General features: G+C 36.6%; 2 protein-coding genes across 5 annotated transcripts in view; both read right to left on the bottom strand.

Moving 5' to 3' along the window:
• The window catches only part of LOC144208597 (signal transducer and activator of transcription 5B-like), a 28077-nt gene extending 25520 nt beyond the window's left edge, over nucleotides 1-2557 (bottom strand). Inside the window, exons 1-2 of one of the 3 annotated variants that reach the window (XM_077734528.1) lie at nucleotides 2533-2557; nucleotides 1442-1676 (exon numbers count right to left, since the gene is read on the bottom strand). The gene's annotated coding sequence lies outside the window, so the exon portion shown is untranslated. The remainder of the gene's footprint in view (nucleotides 1-1441; nucleotides 1677-2532) is intronic. The other 2 variants (XM_077734527.1, XM_077734529.1) reach the window with 2 other exon arrangements.
• Nucleotides 2558-3229: 672 nt separating this feature from the next.
• On the bottom strand, nucleotides 3230-14019 carry stat3 (signal transducer and activator of transcription 3 (acute-phase response factor)). Of its 2 annotated transcripts, XM_077734525.1 has the most exons (24): nucleotides 13811-14019; nucleotides 12630-12774; nucleotides 11808-12051; nucleotides 11637-11729; nucleotides 11323-11404; nucleotides 11145-11245; nucleotides 9626-9777; nucleotides 9388-9546; nucleotides 9220-9312; nucleotides 8462-8521; nucleotides 8344-8373; nucleotides 8183-8276; nucleotides 8055-8102; nucleotides 7447-7530; nucleotides 7258-7356; nucleotides 7045-7180; nucleotides 6605-6657; nucleotides 6431-6525; nucleotides 6180-6319; nucleotides 5872-6090; nucleotides 5463-5505; nucleotides 4853-4912; nucleotides 4510-4613; nucleotides 3230-3758 (listed from the first exon to the last, which is right to left on the bottom strand). In XM_077734525.1, exons 2-24 carry the CDS (start codon nucleotides 12755-12757, stop codon nucleotides 3694-3696), a joined length of 2382 nt encoding a protein of 793 aa, XP_077590651.1. In that variant the 5' UTR covers nucleotides 12758-12774; nucleotides 13811-14019; the 3' UTR covers nucleotides 3230-3693. The 2 variants fall into 2 exon arrangements, with proteins under 2 accessions (XP_077590651.1, XP_077590652.1); XM_077734526.1 differs by lacking the exon at nucleotides 4853-4912.
• Nucleotides 14020-14217: the final 198 nt, after the last annotated feature.

Raw genomic sequence — 14217 nt, 5'->3', positions numbered from 1 at the left:
GATGGCTGTTTTCATATTGAAAAATGTTTTATTACACTGTAAAAAGTCAATTTTCTTGTAATGTTTATATTTTTGGTCTTATTATTAACTAAAAGTATTATCAATATATATGATTTGTAATGGTACATATTCCTGCATTGATGGCTGCTTTTATATTCAAAAATATTTTTATTACACTGTAAAAAGTCACCAGGCGTCGAATGGTAAACGGCTTTGGATTTGACAGTCGATTTTTATTTTTATTTTTATTTTTAAACGCAAATCAGGGCAAGGGGAAAAATAATATAATTTGATTTTGGTGGTGGTGACATTACTGCTTATGATAATAATAATTTTTATTTTGCTTCTCGTTTCTGACAACCTGGATTTAAAGTCCCATTATGATCGGTGATAGAATTTGCATAATTTTTTTTTTTTTTTTTTTTTTTTTTAAGAATTATGGCTCAGTGGTGTCCAATATATCCAATTTAATAATAAGTAGTCCACATAATGAATATTTGGAATATTAACTCAACGGTTAGGACGCTCAACGTCCATATACAAAAAATTTTAGGTTTTTTTTTTTACCCAGTTTAAATGGAATTCACAATTATAGTGGTTTAATTGAAGAAGAACGCTTTGATTATATTCTTGTATCGTTTTTTTGACGTATAATTCTGGTGACCACAAGCTTACATGCTGTCTTTTGTTATTTGATTAGTATTTTGGGAAAGTACAAGTTTGGGACTAGTGAAGATTTTTTTTCAGAGGGAAATATTTTACGCAGTGTTTATCTTTCTGACAACATTTGTTTGTTCTGGTCTTTTGCAAGCTGTGTGACAGAGACAGTCAAGAAGAAATAAATACCATTGAAATTTGGACTTTTACACCATGTGAACAAATACCTTTCAGAAATAAATATATGAACTAAAATCAAACCGACTAAGAAAAAAAATCCTATTTAAAAATACTCATCAAATGACATGTTTCCCCTTTTTCCCAGTTTCATTTTTACTAGTTTCAGAAGCTTTGTACTTTTATTTTCCAATTCTCTGTAGTACTACTACTCGAGTACTTTTAGTCTCCTCCATAGAGACTATTTACAACTTTAAGATCCAATTTTGCAACGTTATCTTCACGTGTTATTTGCTTGTCAGGGAATAGTAAACATTAGCACACAAAAAAAAATCATTAAGAAAAAATAAGTGACAGTCGTGGAGGCGGAGGCGGCATGCGGGGATGCCTTCAACCGCCTGTTGAACCTTCTTCGGCGGACACCACCGGCAGGGTCCCCCGCCCCCAACCTCTGCAAAACCCCTCACTATAACGGCTTCAGAGAGTTTGTTTACAAATGTTTCGTATTAGCAGCGTGTCGTAATAGCTTGGGTGTCAAGTGGCACACGAGTTTCTTTACGGCGAGATAAAAACATGAGAAAACAAGCGTCGTTTATGTCCTTCTTACCTCCGTGGGGGCGACGACCACCGCCGCGGCTCTCCCGTGCACGAAGGCGGCCACAAGGTGCACTGAGTCCGGGGGTGGGGAGCTACGCCTGCACGCTCGTACGGTCGGTCGCTGGAGTTCGTCGCAGTTTGCTGACCTCTTCGTTCGGCGACCTCTCTCTCGCTCTCTCTCTCTATGTGTGTGGCTCAGTCGATCGCTGTCGCTGACTCCGCCCACTTCCGGTTGTCACTCACTGCTGGTGAGGAGAAACGACAATAGGAACGATAGGAAGTCACTTAAGAACGGTTTACGTATTATGTCAAGTGCACGTTTTATGATAGGCAAATGTCAATTCTTGCTAACAAAATTAAAGTAAATTATTAAGTTTTTTTATGAGTTGGCTTTGGCGTGTAATTGGCTGTTTGAGTTGAACTGTTTTAAATTTTTAGAAGGCAAGAAAGTAGGGTCATTTGAAAAAAATGTCACTTCACGTTAACAAAATAAAATGTCATTTGGAGAGGAAATAATTTTCTCATAAATTGCCTTCGTGTGAAATTAGGGCTTAGACAATTTTAAATCTTTATAAATAAAGAAATTAATTTTGTATTTTGGGATATAAAAAAAACTGGTAAAGCTGTAGAGAAATGCAGATATTTACAGATATTTGTTTGCATAATTAATACATCCATGTCCCGTAATAAACTGATTGTAAATACTAATGTAATTCCCTCTTAATATAAATTGTGTTGTTACCAAAAAAAGACGCTTATGCATAATTTAAAATGACAAAAATAAAATCTACCAAAATTCCTCTATTACTCCTGGATAAACAGCGACACTCTTCGGTTCAAAGGTGAACTTCAAATAATTTATTATCACAATTTGGAGACTAATTTGTTTGATGAAAACTCATTACATTTTTACAATTAGTCATTTGTTTTAGTGTGTTTTTTTATACAGCTGTAAAAGGTTTTTCAATTTTCTTGTAATGTTTATGAACATTTAAAGTTAGAGCAAATTAATCAAGCAACATTGTGGCAAATGTGTTAATTAACTTGCGATAAATGAATAACAGAAAGGAAACAATTACGATGTATTAATTATAAAGTTACCTTCATCATTTTTGCAGCCGGCAACCTTAATCAGAAAATATTAAAAGTGGGGGTTATTCAACTAACGAAACTGGGATTTAAAAAAAACTTTTTGAATACTGATGAGTAAAAAGAAAGACATTATGGGAATTACAGTGTGTCATAGTTCTGAAAAAATGAAAATGAAAGTTTCATGTCTGTGTGAATATGCATGCAATATCCACATCTAATAAAGTGGAAAAAAAATTTATCTAGTACTGATCTAAAATCTGCTTTCCCAAAATAATTTCTAAATGAATTAATTTTGTAAAAATAAAATGAATAAAAACAAATACAAGCTAGTTATTGCCCCAATAACACTAGTTTGCTAGTATTTAAATGAATGCCCTTTAAAAGTTTAATGAACTTGCTCATGCAGCACTTAAATAATATTTTGGACGTCTATTAGAATCAGATAGCCGTTTGTGACCATCAAAAAAAATTTCAACTCTCTACATTGCACGGTTTGGACAAACTTAGCGAGAGAATCTTAACATACACACACACAATGGGCAGAAAACAATCTCCTCACCTAGCAGTTTCTCTGCCAACGTCGTTAGCTGCTCGATAGTCAGTCCTCGTTTGGTGGTGGACGAAAACTGCCAGCTGGTCCTAAATCTGCTTTCCCAAATAAAAATAAAAAAGTACATTTTATCTGTAATATTTTTAAACGAGACACTTCAAGGTGAATTTCATTTTATTGCCTAAATATACTGTAATGACTGCAACAGTAACATTTGTTATTGTACAAGAAATAAGTGTCAAACATGGCAGTTGAGCTGAAAACAATGCAAATATGTTGGGAGAAAAATAGAAGACCGGAGCAATTGCTCATTGAAGAGTAAATTGTGATAAATGTAGTTATATACAGTACACGTGGCTTTATAGATCTTAAAGATAACCATGGTAGGTAAATATGGTAATGCCCACAGTTGCTAATTACATTTGGCAGGGGATGAAAAATGACACACTTAAGCACTACAAAAATAGAACAAGAAAAACAACTCACGTTCACTTTGAACCGAGGCAACATTGAAAAAAAAGTGTGTATTTTTTTTATATTTATACATCATGGTGTCAGCACACTATTGAAGGTCTCAACCAACAGTTAAAAAACAAACAATGAAAATGTTTTTTTTCCACTCAAACCAAGTTGGATGTGTTCACGTGTATGGGAGAGGCGACATCCATGTCCACCGTCAGTGATTCTGTACAAAAACAAGGTAGCAAAATTAGTCTAAAGTTGATTTTTTAAATTAATTTAACCTTAAAAATGCAAAAAATTGTGAACATGTCAAACAAACCAACATTTCTGGTCAGATATATTTTAAATGTGACTGTTTTTCCACATAAACACTGCATCAGAGAGGCTGACTTTTTCCATCAATTCTGGTTGTGATATCACAACCGGAATCATTTCTGGTTGTATCATCACAACCAGAATCATTTCTGGTTGTGATATCACAACCAGAATTATTTCTGCTTGTGACATTACAACCAGAATAATTTCTGGTTGTGACATTACAACCAGAATAATTTCTGGTTGTGACATAATTTCTGGTTGTGACATCACAACCAAAATAATTTCTGGTTGTGACATCACAACCAAAATAATTTCTGGTTGTGACATCACAACCAAAATAATTTCTGGTTGTGACATAATTTCTAGTTGTGACATCACAACCAGAATCATTTCTGGTTGTGACATCACAACCAGAATCATTTCTGGTTGAGACATCACAACCAGAATCACAACCAGAATAATTTCTTGTTCTGACATCACAACCAGAATGATTTCTGGTTGTGGCATCACAATCAGAATAATATTTGTTGTGACATCACAACCAGAAACATGCCGTAGTAAAATCTTTAAGACAACTTCTTGTCATTGTAGGAGTTTTTATTTTATTTCTGGTGATTGCCTACGGGCAAGTGAGTACATGTTTGTCCATAACTCACCCAGATGTCCCGGATTACCCTCGGCATCATTGGGCATCAACGAATCCAGAGTGCGCGGGGAGAGCGAGAGTGAGAAAAGGTCGCTGGTGTTGCCCGAGTTGGTGCTGGCGAGGCAGGAAAAGAAAAAAAAACAGTTACGGTGACGTCACTTGATTGGACACGCATGGTCAAACAAACATGCTAGCACACCCTTGGGTTAGATGATCGCGGTATGCAGAAATGGAACACAGCATGAGTTTCAGATAGTGTGGATGGATGGGTGAGCTAACTACAAACACACGTTGAGTGACACATACTGTACACACAGTGTCCCTACATGCCCCGCCCCTCCAAAAGCGCCTACCCCGGAAATCCGTTCCCAAGCAGCTCACTGTCCGGAAAGTCCATGAACACGGAGGGACACCTACGGAGACAGGTGTGGTCGTTTGCTTATGAAATGACTTTCAAACAGCAAAACGGCTTTTTTAAGGGCTCAACAGTGGAAAAGACACAACAATTTGAACTTGGATTTTGCAAAATTGTGTCATTTTGCAAGTACTAGGCGCCCAATTGTGCCAATATAAGGTTAATTTTAGTTGACACGAATTTGGGAGGATGGAAAAATAGCATCTCCATTTTTACTGGTTGTTGACGTAAGCGCGGAATCCAAAGCAATCCGTTCACCCGCACGTAACGTCGAGGTGTCCGTTCGTGTAAACAAGAGTGTGAATATCTGTCTGTCCATCTGTTCGCACTTTAAATATTTGTCGGTCCATTTGTAATGTAAACATGTCTGGCCTTTCACACGGCTACAGCTTACAAGGCATCGAATGTAAACATCAACTTGTCACGTTGACGTAAATACGTACACACGTCGCGTAGACCTCCAGATCACAGGTTGACTAAAGCGGCCATTTTTTCTTTCCAATTCAGTAATTCAAGTAAAGGTGAAAAGTGTCTTTGCAGTAACTTACGGGGTAACGCAGATAAACTTGGTCTTCAAGTATGGCTGAATAACTGTTGAGAAAAAAATAGGGTTAAAAATACAAATAGTGGTGTCCAACATACGGCCCGGGGGCCAAAATCGGCCCATCAGAGGGTCCAGTAAATTAAGATAAGGATAAAATTGAGGTCATTCTCTTAAATATACAAGTAGAGTTAGTTACGATCTCAAGATAAATGTGGAAATGTATATATGTTCAATTAAAGTTGTAGTTTAAGTTTAGCTAAGTTGTTTGCTAACTGATTTGTGTGAATGAAAACACTGATTTTATTAATAAGCTAGTATCATGAGTCTTTATTTCCAGGAATAATGCAAAATAAGTCAAGTAAATTAGTAAATGTGTTTCAAAGTAACGATAACAGAAAAAAATGGCCACTTACTGTTCGTGGAGTCAACCGGCTCGGGTTCGGGAGCCGCATCCACCCTGCAATACTTCCCGAAGGCTTCCTCCTTAGGAATTTCAGGGTAGAGGTAAACCAGAGGGGACACCAGGATATTGGTGGCGTCCATGATTTTGTAGCCCATGATAATATCGGCGAAGGACATGTTATTGAGTTGCTGTTTGGTGTAAGGCTCCACCGACTGGATCTGAGTTTTGCCTGTAAGCCCACAGGAGTATTTTTAGCCTCACAAAAATTTAGTTTGACCCACCATTTGGATTTTAATTCAGTAAAAAATAAGCAGGCACCGTTGATGTCTTTCTCCACCCACGTGAAGGTGATGCCTCCCTCTTTGCTGCTCTCGCTGAAGCGCAATAGAAATGTGCCGGGCGGTTTAGGGCTGAGAATAGCCCTTTCTCGCTCCTTGCTGATAAAGCCCATGATGTAGCTGAAATTGGAACAAATAAAGTTTTTTTGGGGCGCCAATAGCAACAAAAATGACCTGAAATCAGCAAGAAATAACTCAGAAATTAGAAGAAAATAAAATCAAACTCCTCACCCCTCATTCCATAGTGCCAAGATATACTTTTTAACCAGGTCGATGATATTATCCAGCCACACCCAGAAAGAAAAGCCTTTTCCGGCCATGTTCTCCTATGAAAAAAATCCATTTTTTTAATAACCAGAATATCAAACAGGTTAAACATGGTGAAGAAAGAACAAACTGAGTTACCTTACAAAACTTAGCCCACGTAAATTGACAGCCGGAGTAGTTCACGGACGGCCCTGGAGGCAAAAAACAATAATTATGGCGCACATTTTTACATACAAAGATTATTCATTTGTCGCAAATGTTGTTTTTCCGATAAATACATTTCTAAATTAATTAATTATTTGCAAAAATAAAATGAATCAAAACAAATACAAGCTAGTTATCGCCCCCCAATAACTCTAGTTTCCTAGTATTTAAATGAATGCCATTTAAAAGTTTAATAAACTTGCTCATGCAGCATTTTAATAGTATTTTGGACAAGTAGCTCATCTATTAGCATAAGACAACAATTTCTCACCACCCTAAAAACATTTAAAGTCTCTATGTTGCACTGTTTGGACAAACATAGCGAGAGAAGCTTAACATACACACACACAATGGGCAGAAAACAATCTCCTCACCTAGCAGTTTCTCTGCCAACGTCGTGAGCTGCTCGATAGTCAGTCCTCGTTTGGTGGTGGACGAAAACTGCCAGCTGAGCACTTCGGCTACTTGGTCCCATGTCCCTACTGGTGGCTTGGTGAAGAAGTTGACATTCTGTTGAAAGGATACAAAACATCGTCATGTTTCATAGCCTTATTTCCTTCCCCTGGTTTGAGAATGAAGCTGGCCACCTTTGGCTGGTCGGTAAGCATGTTGTACCACAAGATGGACGCCCAGGCGTTTGGCATCTGGCAGATGTTGGATATGACAACCACAGGCAACGAATGGGTCTGCGGAAAATGTGGAAAAGTTTTTCTTTTTGTAGCTCCTCATGCTTGTGTTTTTAAGCCTTTTGACCGGTCAATTTTTTTTTTACTTACCTCCAGATCGATCTTCAGGCCCTGGTGATAAACTTCCGTCTCAAATGTGATTAGATGAAGCTCCTCTGTGACAATTAAAGAGGCCTAACAGAAAAAAAACACAGTTGTAAGTATAAAGTACACACTTTAGATCATACCTGTCCACGTTTTTCAATTATTTTGATGAATTTTTTTGATCATTTCAAATGGTCTACGCCACATGTGTCAAAGTGGAGGCCCGGGGGCCAATTCTGGCCCACCGCATCATTTTGTGTGGCCCGGGAAAGTAAATGATGAGTGCCGACTTTTTGTTTTAAGATCAAATTAAAATGAAGAATATAGATGTATATTAAATTTCCTGATTTTCTCCTTTTAAATCAATAATTGTAATTTTTTAATCATTTTTTTTCTGTTTTTAGTTCAAAAATAATTTTGTAAAATCTAAAAAATATATTAAAATAAGCTGAAATAAACATTGTTTTAGATCTATAAAAAACTGAATATTCAGGGTTTTTAATCCAGTTCTTTTAATCTTTAAAATGTATGCTTGGTATTTCGTATTCCGCTTGTGGAATTGTGGGCTAAAATCCAAACACCGTAGTTTTACTGTACCTCGCTTCGGCACTTACGTCACTGTTGGTGCGCCCGCCGTTACCACAGCGCTGCTCTCTGAGTGTCTACAACAAACAGGAAACCAGGTTTAGGCCTCCGGGAAGTGCGATTTTGTCAGCTGATCCGAACGGAGTCTCCGACTTACCAAGTGTTTGAACTCTGCTGATAGACTGCCGTTGTTGGACTCTTCCATGTTCATGACTTTGGTGTTGGTACCGAGGATGTTGAATTTACGGGCCCTGAAAAAAGCGGTGAGTTAGATTTTGCGTAAAGTATGCTTCGGTTTTGGACAGGATAAAAGCTTACCCTCTTATCGCAGCCACATCTCCAGACTCCCTGAAAAAAAATAAAATTGTAGTATTTTCTAACGTGATATGGCAGTAAAATGGCTGGTTGTGTAAATAATAATATTTTTCAAACTTACTTGTCGATGCAAACTTTAATTTTCAGCTGGTAATTGAGCTCTGGAAACTTCACAAGTAGCCTGCAAGAATAATCATATTTAAAATAACAATTCATTAAAAAATGGTATGACCTGTATCAATAACAGGTGACCCAAAAACGCCCTCAAATCGACAAATAGTGACCCAAAATGTTCATAAATCAACAGGGAGTGACGAAAAATAAACTGTATGTGACATCAAAATCAACAAAAAAATGTCTCACAATCGACCCAGAAGTGACCAAAAAAAACTAATTTCGCTAGAAATGGCATTTTCTTTTATGTTGCCGTTCTTCCCCCAAAAAATCCATAGAAAGATTCCATAGACAAAACTAACTTAGAGTACTATGAAGCAAAAAAAATCTCATTCTCAATCTTGTAATCAAGACATAGCAGCAAAAAATAATAATAATACAAAAAAAAAATCAACAAGGAGGGCTGGCTCTACGAGTGACTGTGTTATTCCCTTTAAAAAGAGTGCATTCAGCCTTCTCTTTTCATACCTAAAAATCAATTAACATACGTGAACTCCCGTCTCTGAACCTCTTCGCCAATCATTTTAAAGCCTGGCTATTAAGACGAAGAAAATTGCCATCACAACGCTCTCTAAAACTGTGCTATGTGTGTCATGGTTTATCTTCAACCTACACAAGGGGCTAAAGATGGAAATTAGCCTTCAACTACAATCTTACATATTTACATATATTTTATCATTAACATGAATGACATCAAATCCATACCTGACTTTGTTGGTGAACTGTACCCCTGTTTTGATGACCAGTGGTCTGTCTGGGTGCATTGGCATGCAAGGTTGTCTCTCCACCACAAATGCGCTGTTGAGTGACAACAATACAAGTCAAATTGAGTGTCATTTTTTTCTAAAAATGACTTTGATGATTCAGTAATACCTCTTCATGAGGTTTCTAAACAAGTCCACAATTTTCTCCTCCAGGGCAGGCCGGTGTTGTACAATGGGGTCTCCCTTGTAAGACACCTTTTGCTGGAGTTCCTCCAGTTTCTTGATTTGCTGCCGAATCTGAAGCTGGGACTCGGCCAAGGACGTGATCCTGGTTTGAAATGTTTCTCAACTTAGATCACCAAAAAAAATAATAATGTCAGCCCAGTGACCCAATATGATATATATACCATGTTTCGAGGCGGTCCAGGCAGATGTTAGGCGGGCCTCCAATGCAAGTGATCTGCTGCCGTCGCTTCCAGTCGGCCAGCTCTTCGTCTGTCAGGTTCTTCTGCACGTAGTCCATTGCTGTCAACAAGCCTCCCATCTCGGTCACAATTTGCTGCCAAGAAAGTTGCATACCCGTTAACCTACAGCATTGTATTCGTTTATACTGTTCAATATCTAAGTACTGTTTGATATCTAAGTACTGTTTAATATATAAGTACTGTTTAATATCTAAGTACTGTTTAATATCTAAGTAGTGTTTAATATCTAAGCACTGTTTAATATCTAAGTACTGTTTAATATCCAAGTACTGTTGAATATCTAAGTAGTGTTGAATATCTAAGTACTATTTAATGTCTAAGTACTGTTTAATGTCTAAGTACTGTTTAATATCTAAGTAGTGTTTAATATCTAAGTAGTGTTTAATATCTAAGTACTATTTAATATCTAAGTACTGTTTAATATCTAAGTAGTGTTTAATATCTAAGTAGTGTTTAATATCTAAGTACTGTTTAATATCTAAGTAGTGTTTAATATCTAAGTAGTGTTTACTATCTAAGTATTGTTTAATATCTAAGTACTGTTTAATATCTAAGTACTGTTTAATATCTAAGTACTGTTTAATATCTAAGTACTGTCTAATATCTAAGTACTGTTTAATATCTAAGTACTGTTTAATATCTAAGTACTATTTAATTTCTAAGTACTGTTTAATATCTAAGTAGTGTTTAATATCTAAGTACTGTTTAATATCTAAGAACTGTTTAATATCTAAGTACTGTTTAATATCTAAGTACTGTTTAATATCTAAGTACTGTTTAATATCTAAGTACTGTCTAATATCTAAGTACTGTTTAATATCTAAGTACTGTTTAATATCTAAGTACTGTCTAATATCTAAGTACTGTTTAATATCTAAGTACTGTTTAATATCTAAGTACTGTTTAATATCTAAGTACTGTTTAATATCTAAGTACTGTTAAATATCTAAGTACTGTTTAATATCTAAGTAGGGTTTAATATCTAAGTAGTGTTTAATATCTAAGTACTATTTAATATCTAAGTACTCTTTAATATCTAAGTAGTGTTTAAAATCTAAGTAGTGTTTAATATCTAAGTAGTGTTTAATATCTAAGTAGTGTTTAATATCTAAGTAGTGTTTAATATATAAGTACTGTTTAATATCTAAGTACTGTTTAATATCTAAGTAGGGTTTAATATCTAAGTAGTGTTTAATATCTAAGTAGTCTTTAATATCTAAGTAGTGTTTAATATCTAAGTAGTGTTTCATATCTAAGTACTGTTTAATATCTAAGTACTGTTTAATATCTAAGTACTGTTTAATATCTAAGTACTGTTTAATATCTAAGTGCTGTTTAATATCTAAGTACTCTTTAATATCTAAGTACTGTTTAATATCTAAGTACTGCTGATTCATGAGAGAGTGAGTTTAATATCTCTCTTATCTTCCAGAAGACCCACCCGTCTGAGCTGGTCCAGGGTACTTAGCATCTGCTCGAGCTGAGCCATTTTCTGCCTGGTAGCAGCTGCCTGGCTGTTCCCGTTTAGATCCTGGTTCAACTCTGCAAACAAAAGTTGCTCTTTAGATTTGTGGTCAGATTTAGAAGGTAACATTTTAAGGTAAAGTTTATAAGCCCACCTCCTTGGCTTTTCAGAGTCTTGTAGTTGAAATCAAAGTCATCCTGTAGGTTCTCCAGCATCTTCATCTTTTGTTCCATGTCCTGTAGGAAAGGACGTTTGAATGTAAGACCTTAAAATGTTCAAGTTAACTTATTTCACTTAAACATTGAAGTTTTGATGACAAAAAAACTATCATTTAGAGGAGATAAAAAATACTAAGTACATTGTGACCCAAAGTCACTTAAGAATGTAAATTAAGTCTACTTCAAAACCTCACTTAGCATGAGAAATTGACATTTTACTCTTTTCAGTGTCTGTAAAAAGAAATCAAACCTGCACTCTTTTCCTGATGTCCTGGAGATTATGTTCCAGAATTTGTTGCTTTTCGGTCACCACCGTCCCGGTAGGGTGAGCGGCCTGTCCGTCCTGATACAAAAGGGTTCAAAATGGGTCATAAAATCACCCACTCCATTTTGATCGGCGCCAGATGAGTCAAAAAGGGACCTGTGCTGCGGCGGTGGCGGTTTGTAGCAGTCGTTGCTCCTCCCACAAGCAGCGAGCGACGATGCGGGCGATGTCCATGGGCTTCTCCAGGTATTTGCTCTGGAGATGCTGCTTGATCCGTCGCAGGTTGTGCTGGTAGAGGACGTTGTTCTCTTGGAGGAAGCGGCTGTATTGCTGGTCGATTTCACCCAGGAGATTGTGGAACACCAGGGTGGCGTGGGATTCCTTGTTGGCTGCAAAAGTCCTGTCCAATCAAGAGGAAGGAAAAGATTTTAGAGTTGGAAAATGTACATTATTTTATTACCAAGTTTCATATATTTTATTACCAATTTTCATATATTTTATTACCAAGTTTCATATATTTTATTACCAACTTTTATATATTTTATTACCAACTTTTATATATTTTATTACCAAGTTTCATATATTTTATCACCAAGTTTCATATATTTTATTACCAAGTGTCATATATTTTATTAACAAGTGTCATATATTTTATTACCAAGTAAATTCCCGTAATTATCTCTATTCCAATAACAAACAAATACCGGAACAAGCAATAATAGCAACAACTGATTGCGACATTAACCTTAAACTGATTCCTGGTATGGTTATTAAGGATTTATAAACAAGGAAGTGCGACCAAAAGGAACTAAATGACAAAAATGACAATAACTCTGAATAACCGCTTTCTCACTTATCGGAATGACGTGCTATGTCATTGTTGTAAGTGGCTTATGAAACAGAAATATCATTGTTCACTGGAAAACAAGTCACTGGACTGGCAACCCGTTTAAAATTCCAGTTAAATTTGTCACTCACCAGTCCTGACTTTCAATCCAGGGTGCCAGAAATTGTCGCAGCTCCATGGGAAAACTATCGCTGTATAGGTGATACAGCTGCTCCAGATACCTGGTTTCCAGCTGCTGCAACTGGTTCCACTGGGCCATCTTGACTCAAAACGCACCTAAAATACCAAAAAGAAATGTCAAATACAACCAAGTGCTTCTGTGATGTTCATTTCCTGTGTTCTGTAGCCAAGAATTCATAACAACCCATATCAACGAGTCAATTCCGTTGCTCTTATGTTAGCTAGCTACATAACGGGTTGAAATTACACTCGTGTGGTTGTAATCTGAGAGTTAAGAGATGGTTTTCATTGATTATCAATTAGTAGACAGGAAACTTCTAACCCACCTACGCATCATGTTTTATCTGCGGTATTCCCTAGGGCTAGCAAAAAAAAGGCTTTCTGTAGGGTCATGTTGAATAACAAGAATTTACAACCCATTTCAACACTACTGGGAACATTGTAAACACAGCAAAAACGTATTTTTTATTGATCTCGTCTCGTATGGATATTAAAAAGAGGGAGGGGAGTATATGAAGAAAAAACTAATAAAAATCCGGACCCAGCCATACAGTACTATAGGAGAATAATAAGGTTTATTATGGGATGCCATTTTTTTATGGGATCCAGCAACAGCAAAACGTGAATCGTCCATTTTAATTTGTAAACTGTAGAATCATTTGAAAATCATTTGGTGACATAAAATGTTATTTTGATGTATCATTTTGTTCAGTAATTTGTGTTTCGTGTAAACAGGCGAGTGCAAGTGCGGTGCTCAGCTATGTTGTCCTGCAGCAGGGATGGAAATGGGCGTGGCTAAACGAGGTAGCGAGCCAATTTTAATCCCTTTTTTATCTTGGTTCATAAACATTATGGCCACGAATGACTTTAAAAGCAAAATATACAGTTTTAATGCACGCTTAATGACACACAGACATTTTCTCCTCGAAATAAACATTTGTCAACGAAACTTACATAACGTCGAATATTTTGCCAGCCCACGTTTTCTCTCTATGAACAGTGAATATGTTAACACATTGCCCCATAGACGACATAATTAGAAAATTCGAAGCACAGAAAACTCGCATATATATACAAGATGTATTACAACAAGTAAAACATAATCTTAATTAGTATAGTTATGACTCCTTACCTGACTTGTAATAAACCTACTTCTTCAGGAAGTTCGGATGAATATCCTCTCCACAACTCGCGAATTTTCGACCCCAAAATATTTTTAATAACAGAACAAAGACGCAGAAAAGTGACAAAACTTGTCAAAGCACGTCGGTGAGATCTTACGCCTGAAGTCCTGTATACATTGCGGCGTTTCCACTTCCAGCCAAACAAACGCAGAATCTTTTTGACTGACAGCTCGCTTCGCCAATAGTTGGCCAAGTTCAAGAGTAGTAGCCAATCAAAACGTGGATTCTATGAAAAGAGGTGGGGTTCAAATGCACTGCTGTTTGCTAGTCGTGCTTTGGTGCTTTCACTGCCCCGCTGTTCTCGCATGAAACCACACCCCTGACAGGCCGTTGAATTCTACTGACAACAGAGGGA

The sequence above is a fragment of the Stigmatopora nigra genome, chromosome 15 (genome assembly GCF_051989575.1).
Source record: "Stigmatopora nigra isolate UIUO_SnigA chromosome 15, RoL_Snig_1.1, whole genome shotgun sequence".
NCBI lineage: Eukaryota > Metazoa > Chordata > Actinopteri > Syngnathiformes > Syngnathidae > Stigmatopora > Stigmatopora nigra.
Note: the sequence above shows the minus strand (reverse complement) of the source record. Positions and strands in the feature narration are given on the sequence as shown.